The following is a 26945-nucleotide window of genomic DNA, read 5'->3' on the forward strand; positions in this document are numbered from 1 at the left end:
CCCAGTGTAATCCAGCCTGTCGAACGCTGTGGCACCAGGTAGGTTTGGCGGTTTCCCAAGCACATTGAGACACACCCCTTTGTTAGCCACACTCCGCCAAACTTCTTTAGGGATGGGGGCTCCAGTGCTTGTGGCCAGCACTACACACCAACACCAAACAGTCCCCCACTTGTTGAGAGTCAAGAGCCACACAGGTACGTTTGAATCCTTTCCGTTTAATTTGCAGTTAGCAGGAAAAAGCGACTGACACAATGCATTTCGGCATCACTGCCTTCCTCAGATGTCTTGTGTCCTTTTCACTCGCATTCAACTGTCTGCTTTAAAACCAAAGCGTCTCACATAGATTGGAGGAGACACTCTTGCCTGTTTGGAGGGCCGATGTTCCAGACTCGCTGCCCCGAGTTCGTTTGCTGCGGAAAATCATGTGGTAGTCCTAGCCCCTAGCCCCTATCACATTAATCAACTTGAGCCAAAAACATGAGCGCCATTTTGCAACGGGAAACTGTATATGATTCAGTCATTATTGTACATCCCCTCAGATTTGTCACTGATTACGTGGGCGAACGTTATTTCAATTATACATCATTGAAATTAATATATTAATACCATTGGTCTAGTGCCGATTTTCAATACATACCTAATGTTTATTTAGGTATGTATGTTTTTGGCTCAAGTTGATTAATGTGATAGCATGGCGCAGCACATAGAGCGAGACTTGTTTAGCTTAAACACTTTTATGCACAGTTTTCCAATTGTGATCATGTGTATGTATACTGTTTAAAGGACATAAATTCCATCCCGTATAAGAAACCATGCAAACAGGTACATTTAATAATGGCCGCCATATTCTTTGTACAAAATGTACTTCTTTTATGTTTACCACATTTGTTGATTGTTTGGATTGTACTTAAAAACTGCTCTTCACTCGGAAAAGGTTAATCGTGTGAACAAGGCATTTCGGTGCTGAAACGCGTAGCGGACTTTGGGAATAAAACTTCACCAAGCTGTACCCTTTTGAGTGCGTGTATTACTTACTACGGTAAAACTTGCAAGGATATTGACAATTCTCGGCGGTGGGGGCCGCCGGGCCTAACACGCCACCTGACGTTGGGAACTGGATCCCAGGAATCAACCCTCATGAAGTATTTTTACACAAAACGGAGGGATCCGAACCGGCCGTAAGAACAGACGATTTGCGTTGTGAACATCCGAAGAGGAGAGCTGACCGCTGTGCGATCCTGACGGTAAGACCCGCTGTTCTGGTGCTGCCGTAGTGGGACGAGGCACCGGCGCGCTAGCGAAGGGGCATCAGACCCGGCGCGGCGGCACTGGGTAGTGGGTTGTTGCCTAGGATTAGCCGGAAAAGGAGACGGTGGCATTTTGAGCACCAGCTAATGTGTTACAGACTACATACAAAGTATACAAACCCGTTAAAACTTCCAGCATTCCATTCGGACAAACGTAACAACTATACGGCTTCAGGAACTGTTTATACAAATAGTGAAGGTGTACAGCATCATTAAGACACAATTAGACGACACGGAACATCGTCTTTTCCCAAAGAATAACCGACGAGTGCAACCTTTTCACTTATGAACACATGGTACAATTGCAAAGAAAGAATTAATTAAAGAAAACCAACAATGGAGGAGGAAGACTAACGTAGAAAGGAGGCAGCCACACTGTTTGGGAGGGGACCGGGCAAAGGTGGAATGGGTCCCATGGTATTTGAGAAAACAGATGGAAGTTCACTAACATTTCAATTAAGAAAATATGAAAAACTAAGAAAACAAGAAACTTCCAAATGGTGGGAGGCAACCTCTCTTCAAGATTACGTGGACAAGAACATGATACCACGGGGTTTGAGAATCTACATAACTCCATCACATGAATCTCCTAATGCTAAAATGTTAGAGGAGTGGTCAGAAAATTCAGCCTCAAGCAGCAGAAATATGTTTTGCATTCTAATAAAATATGCATGGGAAGACCGTGAGACGATTCTCAAACAAATAAAAGAACTTGAGGAGGAATTCAGCAACCACCCCAACCAAGATATGATAAATAAATTTAAGGATGATTTAAAGGGCCGCCTAAAGAAAAATGAGGAAGATATCAAATACCGCAAACAAAGAAAGCTACATAGGGACTGTGGGGACTACGACAGTGGCCGTATACTAACTTACAGCCCCAAATACGACTACTTATACAAACAAAGTAATATGGTCATGGATATATCCGAACCTCCAGAAGCAAGAGGTGAAAGCACACCCACAATAATCGCAAGTGAACCTGACTCAGATGCGCAAGACAATCCACCAGCACGGTCTCAGATACAGAGATCATCAAGAAACCGGCGACTTTTTTAGAGGAGTTCAGGGTCCTGAGAACAAGAAGGAAAAAGGAGGCAGAAGAACAACAGAAACAATCATCTCAGAAAACACCAATCCGGGGCAGACCGAGAGGACAAGCAAGAGGAAGAGCCGATCACAAAAGAGACGACTCAAGTTCCAGCAGAGAAGACGGAAAGAACACAAAGCCAGTGGGATCCAAAAGGGGAGGCTACAGAAGAAGACGTTAACTATGGATGACAAAACGGTAAATAAAACCATAATTAACTTATCCTCTAGAACTCTTACCCTCAAAGAGAAACAAATTCTTTGCTTAGGATTGACTTTTTGCCCTAATGAAATGTTTAGCTACTCTGACACTAGGATAGACATTTATAATTTCACTAGGAAACTTAAACTACAGAAATGGCACACACTTAACCCTAAACAATGCAATGAAGGGCCTGCAATAGAGATGAGCCCACCAGAACTTACCATTAATGACTGTGATCTGATACAGGACGTATATGCTCTGAGCGATCTCTCTACTGAGAGCCAACAAGATGATCAAATTGTCGGGGTAAGGGAGACACACATGAACAAAGCAGCATGCACTAGCTTTAAACCCAAATCAGTGTTTTACCCCATAATGCAACATGATCCCATTGATACATTTCCGGAAGTGGTCAGTAAAGAACTTGTTCACCTTAAACACAACCAGTATAACAAATACCACTCCAATAGAAACTTATCTAAGCAAGAACAAGAATTTATCTTTTCCTTAGCTGAGGACAAATCAATAGTGTTAAGACCCTCAGACAAGGGAGGCAATATTGTTCTATGGGGTAGAGATCTATATGTCAAGGAAGCTTTGAGACAACTTGAAGGCAATACTTTCTACACTAAATCCAACTCCACTGAATACCACAATAGTATTCATGAGACTTGGAATAAATTACATGACTGGCAAATAGAAAGACTTCTCACTTGGCATGAATTTTGCTTTCTAAAACGTGATTACCCTAAATTACCTATATTTTACCTACTCCCTAAGGTCCATAAAAATCTATCAGAACCTCCAGGGAGACCGATTATTTCCTCAATAGGAAGCGTAAATGAGAACCTTTCGGTTTACATTGATCACTTCCTTAGAAAATACGTCACCAAACTTCCCTCCTACATAAAAGACACCACATATTTCCTTACCAAAATTGACACGGTGGTATGGTCTGAAGGATCTATACTCATTACCATGGATGTAAGCGCACTGTATACCATCATTGACCACATCCATGGTATGGAGGCCTGCTACTACTTTTTAAAAAACCGTGCTTTGGGATTTAGTAACCATACTGTCATGCTCATCGAAATGATGAAACTTTGCCTGCGTAACAATATATTTATGTTTGATGGGGCTCTATTCAAACAAATACGCGGCGCAGCCATGGGCTCAGCTTTTTCTCCTAATTTTGCTAATCTTTTTTTGGGCAAGTGGGAAGAAGATATTAGAGCAGATGAAAGACTGAGAGAGGACTTTAAGATGGTACATACTTGGATCAGGTACATTGATGATCTTTTCATCATCTGGCTAGGCACAGAAATAGAAGCAGCTAACTTTATTGCCAAACTAAATCAGAATAACCTCAACATCCAACTCACCTATAACATAAGCAGAAGTCGGATTGAATTCTTGGACACTAGTATTGAGGTCCAGGAGGGCAAACTGATATCTAAATTGCATAGGAAGGATACTGCAGGGAACAGTCTACTCCATGCTCTTAGTGCCCATCCTGACCCCCTCAAATGGAGCATTCCCTACGGCGAACTCCTTAGGGCTAAAAGAAATTGCTCCAGAGAAGAAGACTATAAACAGGAAATGAACACCATCCTCAAACGGTTCAAAGAAAGAGGTTACCCAGAATGGGTACTCACTAAGGCAGTCAATAAGACATCTATAGTGCCTAGATCAGACACTCTCATCCCTAAACCTAAGCCAGAGGGCTGAGTTGCAGAGAGGTGTAAAAAAGGGTGTGGCCTCATTACACCTTTCTGCAATGCAGACCCCTGGCACATACTGGAGGTTCCAGGTGGGCTAGTTGGCCCTCAGGGACCCCCAGTATGCAAGGGGAATTAGTTCCCCCTCTGCAAACACGCAGATTTATATTAAAAATATGTAATGTAATTAAAAAAGAATATATCTAAAAATCATTTATAATAATGTAGTAAATTAGTATAAAAAGTATAACCATTATTACATTTGAAAATTATCATTTCAAAAACCTTTGAAATTCACTGAAAAAACCATAGGTTTCAGGCACGTTATAGTAAGGAATTAGCATTTAAAAAACCTTGCAAATTCACTGAAAAAACCCATAGGTTTCACACACGTTATAGTTAGGAATTAGCATTTTAAAAACCTTTGAAATTCACTGAAAAAACCATAGGTTTCACACCAGTTCTAGTTAGCTGGTCATTTTACTCATACAAAATCTATGAAATTCCCCTGTTATAGTTAGTTCAGCTAACTATAACTCGCACGCCCGCAATGCACTGCTGATGACGTCCCATATTACATCACTCATGACATGGTCAGTGACATCGCTCATGACATCACTGATGACATCATTATTCTGAAAGAGTGGCAGACCTCCTCTCACTCTAATATAACCTTTGATACACACATTCAAAAATAGAAACAACATTTTTCAAGAAAATGGAGATACCAATACCAGTTACAACAACCTATTCCAACATCTACTTCCACATCCACTCATTCACCAACAGTTCTGTATAGTCACTCATTCATGTACTCAATCATCATATGTACTCATACACCTATACATCCTGTTACACTCCTATACTCATCCATAGAGTTACTTGCACACATACTCACACATGGAAAAAAACTATCAAACATCCATTTACTTGCATATACAGCTATACACACACACATACACATACTGACTCTCTTAAACGATCACTTCTAGAAACACATACTTAGTTAAACAGGAACTCTTCAAATCTCTTACTCTCATATATACTCACTTATATACACCAATACTCACATATAGTAGTTTAACACATATGTACGTAGTCATAAAGACAGTATTGAGATAGTCATTCACTCACTAACACACCTATACACATACACTCATCCACCCATACAGTCCTGCACACATGCTGTCTTCAAAACACATATAAACAGTGAGTAACTCATTAATTCATCTATGTGCTAAGTAATATCCCCCACCAAACCATATAAACACTCAGACACTCATACTGATACTCAAAAAACCAACTAATAACCTATATAGACACTCATGTAGCTACTCACCAACTATGCAGCCACTTATTCAAAAAATGTGTTTACATATTTAAACATTACTCACTAACCCATGTATTCACTAAGATACAATTAATCAGTCAGTTATACAATCAATTTTACAAAAAAAGTCATTAATTTAGACACTTAGCCATTTATTCTTCCATCGACCTTCAGATATACATATATATATATACAAAAAAATTCAGGAGACACACCCACTGGATGATGTCATCCGTGATGTCATCCGTGATGTCATCCGTGGTGTCATTTGAGATGTCATCAGTGATGTGATGAGTGATGTCACTGACCATGTCATGAGTGATGTAATATGTGACGTCATCAGCAGTGCATTGCGGGCGCGAGAGTTATAGTTAGCTGAACTAACTATAACAGGGGAATTTCATAGGTTTTGTATGAGTAAAATGACCAGCTAACTATAACTGGTGTGAAACCTATGGTTTTTTCAGTGAATATATATATATGTGTGTATATATATCTTTACGAAAAGGACCTATATGGTCAAATACAGATATTGAAGCGCCAGAGCCCTCTCAAACCTATCCTTCATTCAGCTGCTTGGCTCCCGTAGGTATGAACACAAATAACTAAGGAGCAGAGACACTTGAGGTTTGAATTAACAAAATCTGAAAACACCTACTTGCCAAATCACGATCAGTTTCCAGAACAGCTCTTATGCTCTTGAACTCTTTTCCTGTTCAAATGCTTTGCCAAGAAGACTAACCTTCCGCTAGAAGTCAACACCTTTCCTTTATAACTGGTATCTGAACAACCTTTTGCATTAAACATTTTCTGCTCCAAAAATAATTCCAAAAAGAAATGAGCCCATACGGTGAACTTAATTACTACATCTATTCACTCCCCGTCCACTTTTTTATGTTTCCCTCGTGCCCTCTCAGCTTCCAGTTAAGATTCCTTGGCTTTATTGAGTTAGTTAGTATCAAGAGGCTTCCCAAAACTAGAGAATTTCCTTTAAAGGCCATATTAGCACTGCCTGTGATTACTGCAACACATGTTGAACTAACCAAAGTTTATGGATCATCTGCATTTTTAGGTAAAACAAGGACACTCCGGACAAGAGTCTCCTCCTGCTACACGTTTTCATTGGACTATAGAATTTGTTCTGTTCGCCCTCAAGTTTGTTTTGGCTTGTGAATGCCCAGTTTGACTGGGAGCTGGCCTCCCAGTTAACTCCATCCCATGTTTTATCGTAGTGTCTATCAACATGTGTGGGCTCTCTTCTAGTTGCTCTTGTTGATTCTATCAGGTTTTCCTGTTTGAAACATTCTGTTGGTTTGACATTATGTTAGTGATCTGCTTTCCCAAAGAGAAATGTCTATAATTTGTAGAAAAAAATAAACTGTAATAATATTTGTTGTGCTGAATTATGATGGGTCAATATAAAGTCCCTTGTACTAGTGTGTGGACTTAACTGTAAATATCGCACAGCCTTGTTGATTCTACTAGGTGTTTCCTGTATATAACATTCAGTTGATTTGACATGTTAATATGTTCTGATTCTCCAAAGAGGATTGTCTTTACTTTGAAGAAAAAAAAAAGAAATTGCAATACTTGTTTAATATTACACTAGTGCACTAGTATTACACTAGTGCACACTAGTGCATGGGCCAATAAAGGCCCATGCACTAGTTTGTGGACATAATTATAAATATCACACAGACTTGTCGGTTGAAAAGGTTTCAGTACAAAAACAACTGATTTTATTTTTTATTTAAACTGCAGAGAAAGCCTCACTGGTGAGTGACTCTGGCTGGGTGCCCTTGCTTCTGTCTTTGCTGTATGAATACACCAACAGTGACTCACTCTGGAAGCCTTACTTTGCCCTGTGGCCAGACCTGAAAGGCTTGGATCATCCCATGTTCTGGTAAAAACACAATTTGAGCTGCCTCTTTGTTTGATCCCTTCTATCTTTCTGGGATGTCACGTTATAGGTTAATGGCATGATATGTGTTTACATTTGTTGAGTTTCACAATATTCCTAGTTGCAGGTGGGTGGATGCGTGGTGGCAAGAAATGGTGTAAACATTAATCTACTCAATATAAAAGTTTCATCACTTAAATGACCACGCCCCTTCTTCCAAACCAGGAAGCACGGCTGTTTTAAACCCCAATCAGAGCCCGCAGCACACATCCACGGGGCTCCGACAAGGTTGCACGATAGGTGAATTTGCCTTCTTCGATTCTATGCACAAGTAAGTTGACCGCATGGTAAATCTCTGATCGGGACTCGTAGAGCAGTGACTGCTCCGGTCCCGCAGCCCATCTAACTCCCTTTCTGTCCCCCGCCTCTTCTCCTTTTCCCCAGGTTGTAGCATAGATCGCTTGCGGCAACCAGGGCGCCCATGAAGCCGAAACTTGACGCGCTTCGAGTAAGCGCGTTCTTTTTCCATTACCACGCTCAATCTGTATTGTTTGTCTGAGATGAGTAGCACGTCGGTTATCGGACGACTGTTGTTAAATGGGGAGTTTTGCGAAATGTTTTTAAAGCTGTACACTTGTACGCATGGTATTTGGCCAATACCTAGACCTCACTCACCGCTTCTGTGAGGAACCTGACACCCACATAAAGTCTGTGTGATATCACCCACGCACCTTTGAATCAAAGGAGTGGGTTATGACCGAGAGTAACACAGAAACTAGTGGGTTGTACAAATCACAAACACAGGTGTTTTCCTGTTACCTAGCAGCTCTGCCTTCTGGGCAATTCTAGGTCGATTGTTATGACTAGCAGTCACGCACCATCCACGATATTGTCATCACCTGGATGGATGAGATTGATGAGGAGCACCTCAAACATAGTCTATATGTATTGTCTATGTATTGTGTGTCTGTCACCCCAACCCCTACATCCCTTCTTTTGCTTCCACAGGTTTTTTTCTAGGAATCATGGAGAAGAACATCCTTTTTAAACAAACCACGATTTTTGTGGCTTTTGTTTCTCGTAGTCGAGGACAGGGTACACCTTAGCGTGTGTAGGCCTCCCAGACTACCACCACTGGTCCTGACGAAAAACATATACTTACATCATGGTTGAAACATGTAGACCAATATTTTAACTCGCTACAAGACTTTTTTGACACCACCAGCCTACCTAATCGGGCCAAGGTGTCCTACTTTATTTTATACGTTGCCCAATCACTCCAGAATAAATTCTAAGAGGGAGTATTGTTGGACAACTTTTAAACATCCATTAGTAGCTCTGTACATATAAAAAACAAAAAACCAGCTCCACTGTAGTCAGGTGTCGCAGCACACCCGGATGGCACTCGGCTGTCCGGGTGGGACCCCGATGATGAAGCATGTCACCAACTAGGTGAGGGGTCTTCTAACAGTACAGATCTGTCCCCTGTTGTGTGGCACTGTGTGCGCCACATAACCCTGCTGATAGAGGCATTGTAAGACCTCTAGGAGGTACTCCTCCATTTGTTTTTGAATATTGATTAAGGGGACAAGGAGTTTCCTCCGTACCTACGGTCTAACACCCTTTCTCTCCCTGTTGTTTCATATGAGGAAAATAAGGAGACATCAGACCATTAACTAAAATAGAGGATTTAGGAGAAGAATAAAGTAATGAAATTCATTGAATAAATTTGGGACCAAACCAGGAAAGAGTAGCAGACCAATGAACTCTATCAAACTTTTTTCCGCATCTAATGAAATCGCTGCTAGGGAAGACTTTATTTAGATTTACTGATAACATTAAAAAATAAGCGAATATTATCGGAGAGAAGTTTGTCTTTAATAAATCCACATTCTTCTCTCCCAATTAAATTTGGTAAAAAAAAGTTTCTAGACGCAGAGCTAAGATTTTTGCTAAAATCTTATCTAAATTAATTAAAGAAATTGGGCAATAATTCTTACATAATCTATGGTCTTTACCGTCTTTAGGGAGAAGGCATATCAATGCTTCATGAAAAGAACCACCAGAGGATTTAGATGAAATGAAATAAAATAAAGAAAAAGTTGGTGTAATTTAGGTATAAGGAAAGATGAAAAGTAGGAGTAGAATTTGATAGTGAAACCATCAGGTCCAGGAAATTTGCATTGTTTAATGGAACAAATAACAGTGGAAATATCTTGTATCTGAATATCTTGTTCTAATAACGAAAAATCTAAGTTGGGGTGTGTAGATGAGGGAATAGAAGATAAATAATTACAAGAGTCATGCATGTCCGACTGGAACTCTGGGGAATAAAGCGTGTGATAAAATTTTGTAAATTCTGAAAGAATATCTTTCTTCTTATATAAATTTTGATTAGAAGAAGATAGAATAGAATCAATAATGGTACATTCTTTTTTTATCATAAGGTAATTCGCAAGAGGTTTGTTTCCCTGATTTGTTTTTACCTCCATAGTACTTTGCACTGGCCTTGAGTAAATAAGACTTTGCACTGGCCTTGAGTAAATAAGAATTAGCATTATCTGTAGAGATTTTATTAAATTCAAATTTCGCTTTCAGAAGATCATTTATGGTATTCGTAGAGTGGGAATTATAGTAAGAATATTCTAATTTCTTAATATGGGAAGTAAGAGTCTTTAACTTATTGGCAGCTGATTTTCTTTTTTGAGAAACAACATTTATAATAAAATATCTAGAAGCGGATTTAAAAGCATCCCAAACTACTTGAGGAGATATCTCAGGAGACTTATTTTCCATACAGAAAGTATGGGCAAATTGTTCAAAAGTACGAGTAAATTGTGAGTCTGGCAGAAGAGAATTATTGAACCTCCACCGTCTGGTTCCCTGGAAGGGGGGGGGGGGATTCCAAATCTAAAGTTACTGGTGCATGATCAAAGATCAGTATAGATCCTATATCAGAATTAATAACTCTCGGAGCAAGATTATTGGGATTAAAAATATAATCTAACCGAGACTGAGAAAAATGGGCAGGTGAAAAGAAAGTGTACTCTTGAAGAGTGGGATTGCATAATCTCCATTCATCGACAAGAGATCTTTGGGATAGAGTTGTTTTATATTGACGGTGTATGTGCAAAGGTATGAATCTAGTTTTTGAGTGTCTGTCTAGGATAGGATTAAAAACCATGTTACAATTGGCACCCGCGATTGAATAGTCAGTATAGGTCATCAACTTAGATAATACTCCTGGCCAAAAAGATTTATCCGGAGTAGTAGGTTCATAAAGATTAACAATAGTTACTGGAATTTTATCAACACGTAAAGAGATGTAAATCCATCTGCCATCACAATCCATATCTTGGGTAAGCAAATTGTATATTGAGACGTTTATGACATAAAATTGCTACCTAATTATGTTTTCCTGAACCTGGAGCGTCGAAAACATGGCGAACCCATTGACGTTTAAGCTAAGCAATTTCTTTATCTGCAATATGTATTTCTTGCAACAAAACGATATCCCCCTTTTATAAGGAAATATGAGACAAAACCCTCTGACGTTTTATAGGGGAGCCTAAACCTTTAACATTCCAAGAAATGATTCTCTAAGTCATTTATCACGTAATATTAACCTATAAACTTTACAATATATAATAGTAACTGGTGTTTTATAAAAACAATAAGAGTATGATAAGAAATAAACTTGAAACAATGAACGTACAATAGAGAAAATTATAAATAGAATAAAGATTAGAAGTTGAAGGTAAAAGAAAGAAAAGACATGCGAAAAAAAGTTGTGTATAGAACTAGTGTTGAAAAACATTAGACAAAGAAAAAAGATATGTAAGTAAGTGATGAAAACCTTTGTAGGAGAAGGAAAAGAAAAAGAGGAAGAGAAGGAAAAAGCACAAGAGTTAGAACTATGCAAAAAGAAAAATACTAAACCATGTATAAGATACAAAAATTGACATACCAAAAACACACAAAGGATCGAGGGTAGTGGAGCCACAAAGGGGGATGGTACATCAACCGGAGCTCTTGTGACGGGTACGGGAGGAAGACAAAATACCATCAGACGAGCGGGTATTCACATGAATGATTATGAGAAGGTTGAACCTAATGAAAACAGAAATAGAACAAGTTATAAACAAAATAACAAATACACTATACAAACAAATAGCCAGAACATTCCAATAGAATACAAAGACACAACAAAGGTAAACAGTGGATCTTGAAACGTCCATATCTTCCTGTCTGCAATTTTCCAAAAACCGTTGAAGGAGACGGGGATCTTCGTAAGTTGTAGTCTTATTTTTATATGTAATCTTAAAAAAGGCAAGGATGAATGAGGCCGAATCTGGCATTGATATTCCGTAATGTTGATCTCATGTCCAAAAATTGCTACCTTCTATCTCGCTGTTGCTTTGGCATAATCTTGTGAAAAGAAAAACGCCAAGAGATTTTACCTTTGGCCTTAGAAGCTTGTAAGACTTTCAACAGATATGTGTACTCCAAAAAATACAATATTACTCCTCTGTTTATTTAATGAAGAAGTCGAGTGTGGGACATGACCCAAATGATGGGATGGTGAATGTTCAGAGGTGGAGAATTCCGAGATACCCAAAAGCTTTGGGAGAAAAGATTGAAAGAAGGAGAGAGGGTTAGTTCCTTCAAGTCCCTCCATTAAACAATAAATGAGTACAATATTGCATCTATTATGATTTTTAAGGTTTTCAACCTGCTTTTGAAGACTTGAAATCTGAGACTACATTGAGGGAACTTGCACCACAGTAGAATGAATAGAGTCCACTTTATTCTCCAACTGAACAACCCTACTTTCCATATAAGACCATTTGTCGTCTAGTTGCTGAAAACGGCTATTAGTCTCTTCCATGTGAGGCTTAAGAGCTCGGATTTCATCCAAGATTAACTCCATTGAAATTGGAGAAGGGGATAATGTTGGTGAAGGAGGGTCTTGTTTAACTCTCTTCACTGGTGATTGCGACGATGTGCCAGGTAACTTCGATAAAGCTTTAGAAGAAGGCAATGAAACATGCGTCATGGGCGAATTTAATAAGACCTGTTCAGAGTCAGCCATGTTATCTTGGAGAACACTGAAAGGGTTATAATCCACCACAGGAGTAGAAGACGCTGCCTTGGAATGGTGAGCAGATTTTGTTGTCCCAATACATGAAAATCACAAGAAAGCAGGAGCAAAAAGTTTGAAGAGCGGTGCCGTAATACAATATATATCTATTTTTTGAAAAATATTTTTTATTGGCATTTTCTGTATTCATACAATATACATCCATACATAAACCTCCAAGAAAAAAGCCAAAGGTATTAAACGTACCTCGAAAATCATTCAGGAGGTATGGAAGAGGCAACCTAGAGGAAAGCCAGCATTAAAATTCCTGAAGAAAAAGCAATAAATCTTGATTTTCTATGCTTGGGAGAAAAAGTACCTCATTCTGTGCGGAAAAATCAATGCTTGCAGTAAAAACAAAATGGTGGACGCGAGTCTCCAAACACTTGCGTCCTCACAAGAGGATAAAACAAGCTGTCCGCTCACCGCAGGGACTTCATAGAGCGAAGCAAACTGTGGCCAGCAAGTCCATCACTGTTGCAGCGCCTTTCCGAGTCGTTCGCCGAGGTTCCGACCGCCGAAATCCACGTAGAACTCCTGCACCATTACAGAGCTCACGGGAGAGCGGCCATCTCCGACGGCGTCCAAGCCACACCCCGTTGTGTTTTTCGATATTATGCTTTTTTATTAGGAAATATCTTTATTAAGGAATCTGTATTTTGCCAAAATATGCGTAGCAAACCAATATCACAAGTATACATTATCAGTACCTAAATTATGGCTCCATCAAGTGTTTGTAAATCATACTTATTCAGTCTAGAAGGCACCGGGTAAGTTAATGCTGTAGGGAGGGGAGCTCTAGCATTGCTATTGTCACCTCACTGGTGACCCTTAAACCTCAACAATTGGAGCTGCTGTTATTCAGGACACTCGTACGGGCATGTATGAGCCTATTGGCAGAAGGCATGATGTGCCCAAGTACACACCCATGTGTCCTCTTGAAGAGAGCAAGATCTACTCCGAAGCACTTTGGTGTGCTAGGTGGTTACACAACAGACAGTTTCAGGAAACCACAGCAGTCCAAAGCGTGAAGCGTATCTCCAGGGCTTCTCAATCAGTTCTTTGTGTTGGAAATGCAGCTGTGGTCACTCCTGTACCCGTTTTAGGTTAATCAAGTCCGCTTTCAGATTAATCTGCTGCAAAACTTTTCGTATGCCAGTAGGAATTTTCATGTATATAAACCAAGCACTGTGAATGCCTTCCATAACACCAGCAGGTCTCTACCGTCGCCTCATTGGTGTTGAAAACATTGGATATCTCATCTGTCAATGCCTAGCATAGGCACCTGCAGGCGGCTTGTCGAAATCATAGATGGTAGGGGACCCCATTGGGGAGTCAGTAGAAGCGGTTATTGGTCTGAAGAGGTCTTCAAGGTATTTCACCTTAATCTGCAGTGTCACAAACTGCATGTCAGAATGTGGAGGTGATGTAGTGGTGAGAACTTGGAGTAGTCCCTACTTGGAAGGTGAGCTGTCCATGAGGCATTTGCCAGATTCCATCCCTCCAACCATGCTGCCAACTTGGAAGAGAGTCTCCTGGCTGGGGCATGGCGTAGAGGAGTATGAGACTCCTCCAAATCATCAGCACTGTTGAAGTCCTCAACTAAAATGTAAGAGTGGACAAGGCTAATAACCTTGAGATATGAACTAAGTGAATGAGTATCAGTACTGAGTTGGGAGAATAAGCTCCTATCATATGAATGACTTTGCTATCGAGTTGGCTATATATGCAAAGAAATCTATCCTCCTGTTCTATATGGCAGTTCTCCACTCCATATGGGACCTCAGTGCTAGTCCAAATGAGGAACTCCAGTAGCATATGCAGAGTAGGCCATACAGAACATCTGCCTTTTTCATCTACGCTGCAGTTTCACACTTTATGATCTGGTTTCCTGCAAAATCTCTGTGAAGCACTCTGTATATGTGTGCAGTTGGCGACACTTAGTTGCACAGCCCTGCTCCTTAATATTCCAGGTAAGCAGTGTGTAGGCCCTGGTGTTCCCTGAAAGTGACCTAAAACTATATAGGTCCTGCTGATTTCCATGTAAAATTGCAGTCAATGTGCCACTGACCACCTGCCGTACTCCCATAAGGGGTATGTGTGTGGCGGGCTCATATTTACTTTGTACCTCATTGTGCTGGAAGGACTGGTGCAGTATTGTCTCAAAACATGTACCCCAAGCCAAAGCCACCAACCGTAACCAGGTATCAAAACTAAACAAGTCCAATGAACAAACCAGTGTTTTAACAGCGCAAACCTATATCTGATCCAAATATGCTGTGTAAACTGTGAGCAAACTAATTAAGTTGACTCCTAGTAAAATTGGGAGAGAAGAGAGATGTGCCTGCCTAGTGTCGTGCCTCAAACAGGCCCACCCCCTGTCACCTCCATCAGAAATTTATTCTAGGGTTCACTGTCCCTTGCCAATATGTAGCAGGGTATGCAGTGTTGAAACCATCTTAGTGTAGATACAGGTATACACCTAAAATTCTAATGAATCACTTAGCTACAGTATATCATCCATCGCTCTAGGAGTGAGATGGTGCAATTTATTGTTGCTTCGCTCCAATCGCTTCCCCTGTTGACACTCTTCTTGCTAGCCACTTTGTCTGGGGTGACATGCTGGATATTCAGTAGAAAAACTGAAGCGCAAGCACACAGTTCATGATTGAAGTATACGTCCAATATAATCTTCTAGTTTCAGAATTGTAGTGTTAAAGGTGCTTTTTTCTCTGCAACGACTTGTAGCCGTTCAGTAGAAGTACATTCTTCTTTCCAGATAGGCAGGCATCATGTGTTTCGTCTGAAGACTTCCTTATAGCTGTATGTTAGAAATAGTATTGAACCAAAATTATGTCTTTTACAGTAAAATCAGAAAGAATTGCGCTTAGTTGTTGAGTTAAATAGTACCATCCAAATCTGAATCATGCAGGAAATAAGACTATAATAATAGACAGCAGGTCGTCATGAACGACGCGGCGCGTTTAATTTTCAAGCTTCCCAGAAGAACTTATCCCCTTACTGCTCAAGCTTCACTGGCTCCCCGTGAAACAGAGGGTGGAGTTCAAGAGCTTGTGTATAGCACATAAAGCAATATATGGACAAGCACCTGTCTATATAAAGGATCGTTTGATGCCCTATAACCCTAAACGATCACTCAGATCTTCTGATGCTCAGTTGCTGGCCTGCCCTCGTTTTAAAATTACAACAAAGGGCGGAAGATCCTTTTCCATACAGATTCCACAGCTGTGGAACAAGTTGCCAGACCTTCTTCGTAAAGAGGACAATCTTCTACGCTTCAGAAAGCAGCTGAAAACAATTTTGTTTAGGGAAGCCCTTGGCCCTTTTTAATTACATGTTATTTTATTCTCCTTCTGGTTGGTAGAATTGTTGTGTTTTCCTTGGTCTAAAGCATCTTGAGACCTGTAGGTGAGTTGGCGCTATACAAACTAAAGTAACATAACATAACATAAGTGTGCAGCGCGGGACCTTGAGAAGTCTGGTAATTGGAGCGCGGCCTCCTGAAGTCTGTGTCCGCCCAAATACAAGAATACAAGCCAGCTCGGACGATCAAAAGGACTGTTAAGAGGCTTTGCTCCAAGGGAGGGGCAAACACACGAATGAGCCAATATGTTGAATAGAAAGAGAAAACACTATCTCCAAACCCCATTCACTTACAAAGGAGTAAAGGTGAACAACAAAAGCAAAGTTATATGTTTAAAGAAAAAAAAGTTCAAAATTATGCCCATGGCAAAGCTGGGCAGATAGGCTAAACCCAAAAAGGTTGGCATAGGTAAAACAAGCATTGGCATAGCCAATAGGTCTCGCCTTTGGGACCATATAACTGTTTAGCCATGCAACACTTGCTGTTGTTGCACCAAGGATATTGTGCTGGATAACTAAACACTTATATATATATATATATATATTTTTTTTTTTTTTTAATATCTTTATTGCATTTTGTCTTTACAAGCACATTAGTCCACACACATCTATACATATCAGTTCGGCAACACTATCACTTTTTACATAACACTATGCACATAACTCAAAACATTTCCTGCATATTGCTTCAGTGTCAGCCATTGCTGGGGTGTGGGGTCGCATGCATGTATACAGTTCTCCGTGGGCTTCTACTGCCCACACTGTCTATCTCCAGTGGAGGGTCAGGGTTAGGGAGTTAAATACGCACTGTTATAGCAGCTATGGTAGTGTTTAAGAACACCGATGTATACATTTCCCAATGGGGTCCAACCCAGAATTTGTGTTGCCTAACGTGGCATTAGTGAGCAGTTCTATGTACGTCCCAACGACCAGTCCGTGCATGAGATACTATTTTTTATGGCAACAATTTAACCGCATTATAACAATAATGAAAATAATACATAAGTAAAAAAGAGACCTCATATTACCGAGGGTGCATGCATCGGGTGCCTATGTTATCTTTAGGGTGGGGTCACGGCCTGGCTGATGTGAGTGCGATGTAGGGACTGCTACTTTACTTGTCTGTGCGATTGTGTAGCTATGTAGGTGACGCGCTGCATGAGCTGCTTTCATATATATATATATGTATTCCCCCCCCCCCCCATTTCCCATCGGGGGGGGGGGGGGTACCTGCTCAGCCCAGTAATCCAGTAATTGCAGTCGGGGTGTCATGTGTAAACATCGTACTGTCTGCGACCAGGTGGCTCCTTAGGTGTCAGGTCCTGCCTGCAGCGTAGCATCAGAGTGTGAGTTTTCTCAACATTTCGTCCCAGGTCTTCTCAATGGGATACTTTCGCAACCCTGCTGTTTCTTCCCTGTGCAGGGTGGTTCCCTCCGCCCGTGCCCAGACTTCAAAGGAATTTTGTCAAGTGCGATACCTCTGGCGGATCATGGTGTTTCCACCTCTAGTTATGAGGCGCTTCGCTGTGATGAGGCCCAGGTCCCGAAACCTGGAGCCCGCTTTATTGGCCTTAGTTCTCTTATAGAGCCCCAGAATGCAGGATATCTCCTCATTTGTGCAGTTGGCAAGTGTTTCCAATATCGCACGCCATTAGGGGAGAAGCAGGGGACAGGACCACAGCATGTGTAATAGATCAGCGCCCAGGAGACGACACCTAAGGCATTTGGAAGTGTTGACGTTGAAGTATTTGTTAATCTTGTCTGGTGAAAGATGCACCCAATGTAATATGTAAGTTTGAATCAGGAATTTCGTGGTACATGCGTGACACTGGCTGTAACGCGCTCCCACTCCCTATCCGTCCAAGGACGGTTCTGTCTTCTGTCCAATGTGTGCGGAGTCTCTGTAGTGGTTTCAGGACATGTATGAGCAGGGCCTGCACCAGCCAATGTATCACATGCGATCCCTCCCCCATTACATGCAAGTACTGCAATAACTGATGTGTCAGTGGCTCATTGGTCATGTCACCCCACTTTTGTGTAAATGTTCGGATAATGGCTGCGTGCGGAAGAAATTGGCCCACTGGTAGCCCATTGTCTACCACCATTGCTGCGAAAGGTAGTGAGGCACCGTGCGCTTACAAGTCTCCGAGTTTCTTCACACCCACTGTAACCCATGGCGCCAATGCGTTGTCTGTAATAGGAACTTTGCCTCTGGGCGTCCCGAGAAGCGGTAATATTGGGGCATATGGGAGTGTGTCTTTTGTGAGGTGAAGGATGAAACACCTGTGGGTCAGCTCGACGTGTATTTGCGACGGGCGAGGAGTGTTGCCTAGCGGATGAAACAGTCCGCAAATCTGGGCCAGCGTCCAAACTGTATCTCTGGTTGCCGTGTCCGATAGATTCTTACCGCTTAGCCACTTTGCAACCCACTGTAATTGCGCTGCTAAATAATATAGTTCCAGATGTGGGACCGCCAATCCACCACATTCCGAGGGTGCATATAGTTTATGCAGTGCTATCTTAGGTCGCCCCGCATTACAGATCGGGCCACGAAGTATCACCTCCAGGTCTCTGAAGAGCTTCACTGGAACATACACCGGAAGATTTGCGAAGTAATATAACAACCTGGGTAGCACAATCATTTTGGTTAAGGTGGCACGGCCCATCACGTTGAGTGGCAAGGACTACCAGAACTGCATCTGCGCTCTGATTGTGGAGACAGCGGAAACCAGATTACCCTCCAATATGTCAGACTAGGATCTGTAAATATATATTCCTAGGTATTTGAACGTGGTCGGATACCAAGTAAGCGCAGAGCTGTTAATGATTATATCAGTTGCTGCCACGTCCTCACAGAAAGAGTAAGTGCCCAACTTGGCCCAATTTACCCTGAGGCCTGATACCACCTCAAATTTGCAGAACAGAGCTGATATCCCCGGCGGCACAGCATGCAAATCCCGTACATACAATAACAGGTCGTCCGCATATTGGGACACTGCATGTAATCCGTCACTTAAGGGGATGCCCCATTCCATGGAACCCTCTCGGTTCAATGGCCTGGGAGAAGAGTAACGGAGACAGGGGGCACCCCTGTCTCGTCCCTCTCCTTACCCTGATTTCGTCTGATAGGAGCCTGCCCGTGCGAGCCTGCACTGTGGGCCGTTGGTATAGCAATTGCACTAGCTGCAGATAATCATCCGCTAGCTCATATTTACGTAAGACCGCCGGAAGATAAGGCCACTCCAGCTAATCAAATGCCTTCTCCAGGTCCAGTACTGGGCCAGCTCTCCTTGGCATATTTCTGAACCCAGAATAATCGTCTAATATTTAGGGAGGTGTTTCTGGTGGGTACAAATCCATTTTGGTCGGCATGTACCAGGGTTGGCACAAACTGGGCAAGACGTCTAGTGAGGGTCGAGGCAAGAATTTTGTAGTCTCTGTTTAGCAGGGCCAATGGGCGATAAGATCCCAAAGGATTAGGGTTCCTGCCTGGCTTCAAAAGAGAAACCAGTGTTGCCTCATTTTGTGTGGGGGTGAGCGTGGAATATTCCAGCACTGCCTCGTAAACTTGCAACAGCTCCGGTATCAATGCATCCGAATATGCCTTGTAGAATTCAGCCGGCAGCCCGTCTGGTCCCGGCGTCTTGTCGTTCGATATGGAGTATATGCTATCCCTTCTTTTCTCCGGCGACAGAGGAACACCTACTTCTTCCCGTTGACAGTCCGTAAGCTGCGGCAACGTTAGTGTCTAAATGTAATTCTGTATTTCTGCATCTGTAACCGCCAAGCAAGATCTGTACACCGTAGAGTAGTGTTCCTTAAAGGCGTGGTGTATATCTTTTTGGGCGTGTACCATGACCCCTTGAGTAGTCTGTATCACTGTTATGGGTGCAGTAACCGTGTCTTGTCATGTCAGCCATGACCGCAACCTACCAGGTTTGTCTCCCAAGTGATGGGTACGCGCTGAATGTGCTGCATAGTTTAAATTACGGTGTCGGTCTAGTAATCTCTGAAATGTTTCAGAGCGCTAGCATTGCCCTCCAGCGCCTCCCCTTCCCTCTAAAGCAGGTCTGTTTCGAGGCACTTGAGATCTGCCTCCAACTGTTGCCTCATACCTGCCTGTGCTCCAAGGCAGTCCCCCCTCAACACTACTTTGAACGCGTCCCACTCCACCAATGGCGTTGTGGCCGTGCCAGCATTCTCCTCAAAATACCTGGGGACACTAGCAGCTAATAGGTCTCTGAAGGGCGCATCTAGTAAAAGGTCTGGTTGCAGCCGCCAGGTCGGGATTGGCGGGGGAGGGCTTTCCCATGACACTTAAAGAACATGCGGGTTGTGGTTAGTGTGTCCTGCCTAAATAGTATACCGCCGATACATAGGGGAGCAGCTCATCCGAGAGCATATGCCGGTCAAGTTGTACGTGCAGGTCATGGGCCCCTGAATAGTAAGAGTATACCCTTTCATGGGGGTGACGGTGCCTCCAGGTATCCTTCAGATGCCATTGTGTAGCCCAATTAGTCAATGCCTTCATAGCGTGGTACGTGTTTGTGCCCGGGAGGGGTGGGAAGGATCGATCTAGTGACACGTCAAGGACACTGTTACAGTCTCCTCCCAAAACCATGGGGATGTCGTGCCATGGTGCAAGAATGTGACACCTTATCAAGGAATGCAGCTTGTTCTGTGTTGGGAGCGTATATCGATGCTAGCACCATTTGTCAGCCATCTAATGCACCCCTAACTATTACATACCTCCCCTCTACGTCCACCAGCGACTGCATGATCGTAAGTGGAACACCCGTCCTCACCCATATTAGCGCACCTCGTGCAAATGCAGAGTACCCCGTGGCAATAAGTTGGCCGCGCCAGCGGCGGTGTAAGCATTGTATCTCTGATTTGGCCACATGGGTCTCTTGTAACAAGGCAATTTGTATATTATGTCGCTTGAGATAGAAGTAGATCTGGTACCTACGTGACGGTGAATGCAGGCCCCTCACATTCCACTTACCTATATTACACGATGACATAATTTCCACATTTCATCAAATAAACGTTTTTGCAGCAGCCCCACAGAGAAATACATTAAATACAACTCAATATTGTACATCCTTCCTAGCACTCTGACTCGCAGCCCATGATCTTGCATAAAGCCACTCGTAACTGTTGATGCCTCTTCATAAAAACTCAAAGAAAACTTAATCATGTATAACACTAAAAGGGCGAAAATGCAACCATCAATTTGTCCAAACCTCCAATTGGAGACCACAGTCAAAATAATCCGGGGGGATGCACTGCAGACCACTCTGCGTTAGTATACAATCAACATGTCTAGCTTCCCAGGGGCTCCCCATTCACAGGCAAAATACTACATTAACAGGACCAATTACATATGTGGATGCAGGAGCACACATCGGGCATTTACATTCGAGACTCGCCACCACCCACCCCAAGCACAACAGTACTCCCACCAGTGAGTGAATTGTGTAGGGTCACGACAGCTTGCATCACAAATGTCTATCTGCCCAACAGCAGTCTGTCTCTACACATATGTGCCAATACCTCGATCTGCAGACCAGACTGAAACAAGAGCCTGCAGCGTTTATGCTATCAAATCCGCAGTTTGCGGGGTGACATCCGTTTGCTCGGTCGAGTCCTGTTAATTCTGCAGGCCACATATCCGCTCATCGTCACTGGACAAGTCACGCTGGCTGGAGGTGGATGTCTCCTCAGTTCTAGGTGACCCGCTAATCTCTGCCACCGCCTGCAATGCGTCCTGCTGTCCGCTGAGGATCAGTTCCGAGTTGGGGCCCATCGGTGGCGTGGGCGGTGTCTCCGGTTTCCCAGATCTGTGCTCCCTGTGCCGGCGGCGGAAAGGGCCTTTCAGTCTAGGCAATGTTGCAGCTATACGTTTATCTCGAGGCCCCGCATTGGTAAATGTATCCAGCCAGTGTTCCGCCTCCTCCGGTGTGTTGAAGTGCGATTTATCGTTGGCTACCACACGCAGTCTCGCTGGGGATAACTGAATATTTCAGGTAATTTTGCCGCATACGTCTCTTCACCGCCATAAACTAAGACCTCTGACGCTGCACCTGGATGGTGTCGTACGGGAAAAACATTACTTTGTGGTGGTCTGTGGACATCCTGGGGCTTCCTGGTCTCCTGCAAGATGGCATCTCTATCCCGGTAGTTAAGAATCCGAAGAAGCAGGGGCTGCGGATTCGATCCCGTAGGGAGGGGTCTTGCCGGGACTCTGTGGGCCTGCTCTATGACAAAGTGAGGTGAGAGGGACCCCTCTGGCAGTAGATCTTTGAGCCAGTTCTCCATGTGTAGGGCATGCTCTTTCCCTTCCCATTTTTTGGGCACTCCCACTATTCGGACATTGTTGCGTCGTGCTCTTCCCTCTGCATCTTCCGCTCTATCCTTCAGGAACTCCACGCGGTTCAACAAGTCCTGCGCTTGTTTACCTGACTGCGCCACCTGCGGTTTGATATCAGCAAGCGTAGATTCCAGAGCTGCGGTGCTGTCTGCTAGTATCCGATGATCTGCGTGCAGGTGATTAAGGTCGATAACCAATTTATCTATTTTGGATTCCAGGGAGGTGCGGATTTGATTGACGGTCTCCTCCAAGCGTTCCATTGCGGCAAGTACCGCATCCAACTTGCTTGCGGTCTGGTCCGCCGACCCTTGCTTCGCCATTTTGTCAATTTGAGCTTGGACGGCGTTGGTATGGCTTGCGCTCTGCCTGTTCCGGGACCACTATAGTCCCTTTGTCCGTGCCAGCAGGTCCCAGTCTGCAGATTCTCAACAGTTCTCAGCCAAAGTAGTGGGGTCTCGATGGCCGCTCTCCCAGATCCTCCCTGTGCCTCAGTCGGCAGCCGCAGCGTACGGTCCTGGCAGGTGGAGGCTCAGCAATGCACTGTCTAGTCGGAGATCGAGGCGGGTCAGGTTCGGTGGCGCTTTGAGCTGGCTACTATCACTAACCCAGCCATCGGGGGACCACTCAAATAGAACATCTGGGATGCAGCAGGTGCAGCACGGCAGGCCGTTAAGATGATGGCATAGATCTCGCCGCTGCTCCAGACAATGGTATTCCGGGCCCCAAGGTTGCATCCCAGCTCCTGCACAACAACAGCCCCATGGGGGCAGCGGCCTCGCGGTGTCTCTGAGGTCAGCTCAGTAAATGAAGAGAGCTCCGGGGTAGCAGAGTGTTATTTCGCGGGAGGCAAATATTGGGTGCCCCGTCCGGAGCGTGCACAGCCGGGTCCCGGTGCCGTCGCACAGCCACCACTATCACTTTCAGGTGTGATACATTAATGCCCGCCAGGGCATAAGGGGAGTGGTGGCATGCAGCGAGCAAGCGCCCAAAGAGTAGGCCCTCTGTAAGAAAGTCTCACCGCAGATGTAGTGGCGGCCTGATCTGCCCAAGCGGTGCCACCCCACAGCACCTCTCCTCCTCCTCAGTGAATGCCCGGTGGATGGCAGGCAGCACGGACCCTCACTGTGTGCAGGAATTATCCCCGGGGCCTCAATCTCCGCGCGACTTACACCGTCAGTGTTGCGCAGTTATTGTGCCAGTTTCAGCTCTCCATTCCTCCGTGAGGAATACAGCCCCGCTTGGCGGCAGCTAAACCGGCTTAGGCAGCAGCAGCTCCCAGCCCGTCCGCGGTGGGAGGGGAGGGCGCACCCCCAGACCGCACCGCGTAGGCAGCAGCAGCCCGATCGGGCCAGGTAGGGTCTGCTCCCCCCACGCCCCCCACTCGTCTCGGCGCCCAGGCACCACTTCAGGCAGAAGCAGGTCACGGAACACCGCAGGCAGCTGCGCCGAGGCTCCAATATCCCTCCGCACTCCGTCAACAGCGCAAGACCCAGCGGTAAGGGAAGCAAGCGTCTACCGTGTTATATCGGGGAGGGGTTGGGGAGGGTTCCAGAGCAGCTCCACAGTCCAAGCTACAGCTATTGTGAGTGCCCAGTCTCCTCCACTGTTCACATCTCCCTTCCCACAACAGGGGGTGTCGTCCGCATAATCGACTTCTACCCACATAGGCAGGCAGCACTATCAAGTCCTTCGCCACAGCACCTCACATAACAATGTCATCAGGTCAGCGCCAGTTGCCAGCTTGTTTAAGGCAGTTGCACCATTTCTTGTAGCCCTGTGGGCGAATCTTTACCCCGGGCTCGCGTAGCCCAATCCGTTTTTTTCAGAGCCATGCAATGAAAGGCTTCATCCGACAGGTGGCACTCCGCAGGGTGTGGACGAGTACAGATCGGTGTCGACACACCAGGATAATGCCCCATGTGTGCCTCACTATTGCAGTGTCGTCCTACACTGCAATATCTGGAGTTAACAGCCTGTTCAGGTGAGCCCTCTGCACAGCTCTACCCGAACATGTCTGTCTCCATTGTAGCCGTAACCATGCCCCTGGATAACTAAACACTTATAAGGTCCCAAAGGTGAGACCTATTGGCTATGGCTAAGCTGGAGATAGTAAGAAGAGGAGGAAATTTGCCAATCAAAAGTTAGATAAACTGTTCAATCTTGAGGCACTCACATGAGCTATACATTTCCCCTGTTTGCCTTAAAATACATTGTACTCAAAGGATTGCTAGCCAAATATTAGTAGAAAAACTAGCCATCAAATTACCATTTAAGTCGTCCTCCTCGCAATCTGTCCTCTTGACAGGCATGGTGGGAAGTAACAGGCTCACATTTGATGTTTGGCCAGTTGTGGGCCCTGATTGATCTTCCAATTGTTATTACACTTGTTTAAAGTAAATGGACAGCAGAATACACGTTCATAAACTTCAAAAAGTGACAAACTCCTTTACAATCTCTTTATAATATGCATGTGCCTCAAGTCTCTGTAGATCTACACACTGTAGGATCCAGGCCTTGGTGCTGCCACGGTTTTAAATGTTGAAAGCTGCCAGTGGAGAACAGGTACAAGGCAGCAGGATTGCAAGTTCCATTTGAGCACACCCACACAACAATGACATCTTGTACAGAAGCAGTTAGAGCTTACTTTATATACATATAGATAGACACGAGTATTATGCCCACAGGCAGCAGCAGTGAAGGTAAGGCTGACCGAAGAGTTTGAAATGAAGAGAGAGGAGGTTGTGTTTATACGAGTTGATGTTGAAGCAGACAGAGGGGAGGGAGATAGGTAGGAGTGCAAGAGGTAGAGAGACAGAGGAGGGTGAGGTAGAGAGGAAGGATAGTGAGGAGGTAAGAAGAAGAAAAGAAGGGGTGGGTGAGGGATAGAGTGGGAGAAAGGTATAGCAGAGAAAGAAAGGTGAAGTGAGAGAGAAGAATGGAGTGGAATCACAGTAAAAGGCTAGTGAAGAAAAAAGAGAGGAGATTGAGGCAGGAAGGGAGCAGGGTGATGAGAGAACAAGATGAGGGTGAGGTACCAGAAATCACATCCCCACAGTAGGCAGAACATGAAGCTCATCCCCCTAGAAGACCAACCAGCATGCCTAGACCCAGGTCTCCCACATCAGGGAGATGCTACACAAGTCCATTCTTCATCTTGCCCCCCCATGCTTCTTCATGGCCCCCTCAGGACCCGAATCCTGGAGCCGGGCCTGGCTGTAATGCACCGCCTTCAATCATTCTGATGAAACAATGCTTATGTCTTTCCAACCACATCTGACCATGGACTTTAAGTGGGATCGGTCCACCCAGGTCTCAAGCCCTGTAGTAACGGGTCCCTGTTGAGCCCTGTGTTCATATCCTTAACCATAACCGCAAACATACAGGTTGATTGCTAAATGATGAATGTAAAAAACTTTACAATAATTCATCTCTGGTTTATATTTCATGTTTACTTAATCTCGAGTGTAAACGATTTCCAGGATGTTGTTTTGTATTTTTTACATGTAGCATTTTACTCTTGTATAGTGAGTTATGTTAAACAGCTAACAATCACTGGAAAAGCCAATAGTCCTGGCTGATTTTGGGCGTAAGTCAGTTGTGCTATATATCTGACTGCAATAACAGGAAGATTACAGAGGCACCAAAATAGCGTTTGGGTAGCACACTACGGAAATCACAGAAATGTAGTTTACCTGGAAGTCGCACGCTTAATTGTACGTCACGCCCCTTTTAAAGACTCCCCACTTTCATCATCCCACGTAAAACCTGTCACACAACTTTGTTCGAAAAGAAGAAAGGATTTTTGTTTTAACATTTACTATTTTGCGCCACATGACTATAAGATATTTACATTGGAAAACCAACTGACAGGAAAACAGCACATCCGGTAGGTACACACACAACAAATAACAAATTGCTTACTCACAGGAGAAAAACGCTAGAACAATTATTTACTGTGTCTGGCCCATAAACACTGACTACAAGCTGGAAGAAGATGAGGGAGTGTCGAAGGACAAAAGGCATTTACAGATGTTTGGGCGGGCATGGATATTAGTGGTTACATCTGCCTTCAGTCACACATTAACCAGACCTTTCAGGACTTGAATCTTATCTGAACAGTTTCTGAATGCCCCGATAATTAATTGGCGCTAATGAACCAATCGCGGCCTGCGGGAACGTAACTGCTGACACTCTCGTGCTCTGAGATGGTCTCTCACTCTGCAGAGGTAACCCCTTTTGCCCGGGTTTCAGGTTCGTTAATCATTCAACAACAATGGATGTAATTTCACGTACAGTTCTTAAACTGGTCCCAACCGTGCTTTATTGCTGAAGTCTCATTGTACTTACTAGAGACGAGACTCTGAGGCAATGAGTGAACCTTGAAAACGGGGCGGTGACACCAGCACTGGTGGCGCTGCACACAGAGCAGGGTATCTCTTTCATGGACGTTTAGATCGGGAATCTAGTCTGGTATCAGAGTAAACAAGGCGCATGTG

The 26945-nt window shown here is 43.9% G+C and overlaps 1 protein-coding gene across 1 annotated transcript in view; it reads left to right on the forward strand.

The window, feature by feature from the left end:
* SETD6 (SET domain containing 6, protein lysine methyltransferase) overlaps window positions 1–26945 on the forward strand; it is a 214090-nt gene that overhangs the window by 76391 nt on the left and 110754 nt on the right. Inside the window, exon 4 of the mRNA XM_086947804.1 lies at window positions 7414–7555. Within this exon, the coding sequence (XP_086803930.1) occupies window positions 7414–7555 (142 nt within the window). The remainder of the gene's footprint in view (window positions 1–7413; window positions 7556–26945) is intronic.

Source organism: Lissotriton vulgaris, chromosome 12 (assembly GCF_964263255.1).
Source record: "Lissotriton vulgaris chromosome 12, aLisVul1.2, whole genome shotgun sequence".
NCBI classification, from domain to species: domain Eukaryota; kingdom Metazoa; phylum Chordata; class Amphibia; order Caudata; family Salamandridae; genus Lissotriton; species Lissotriton vulgaris.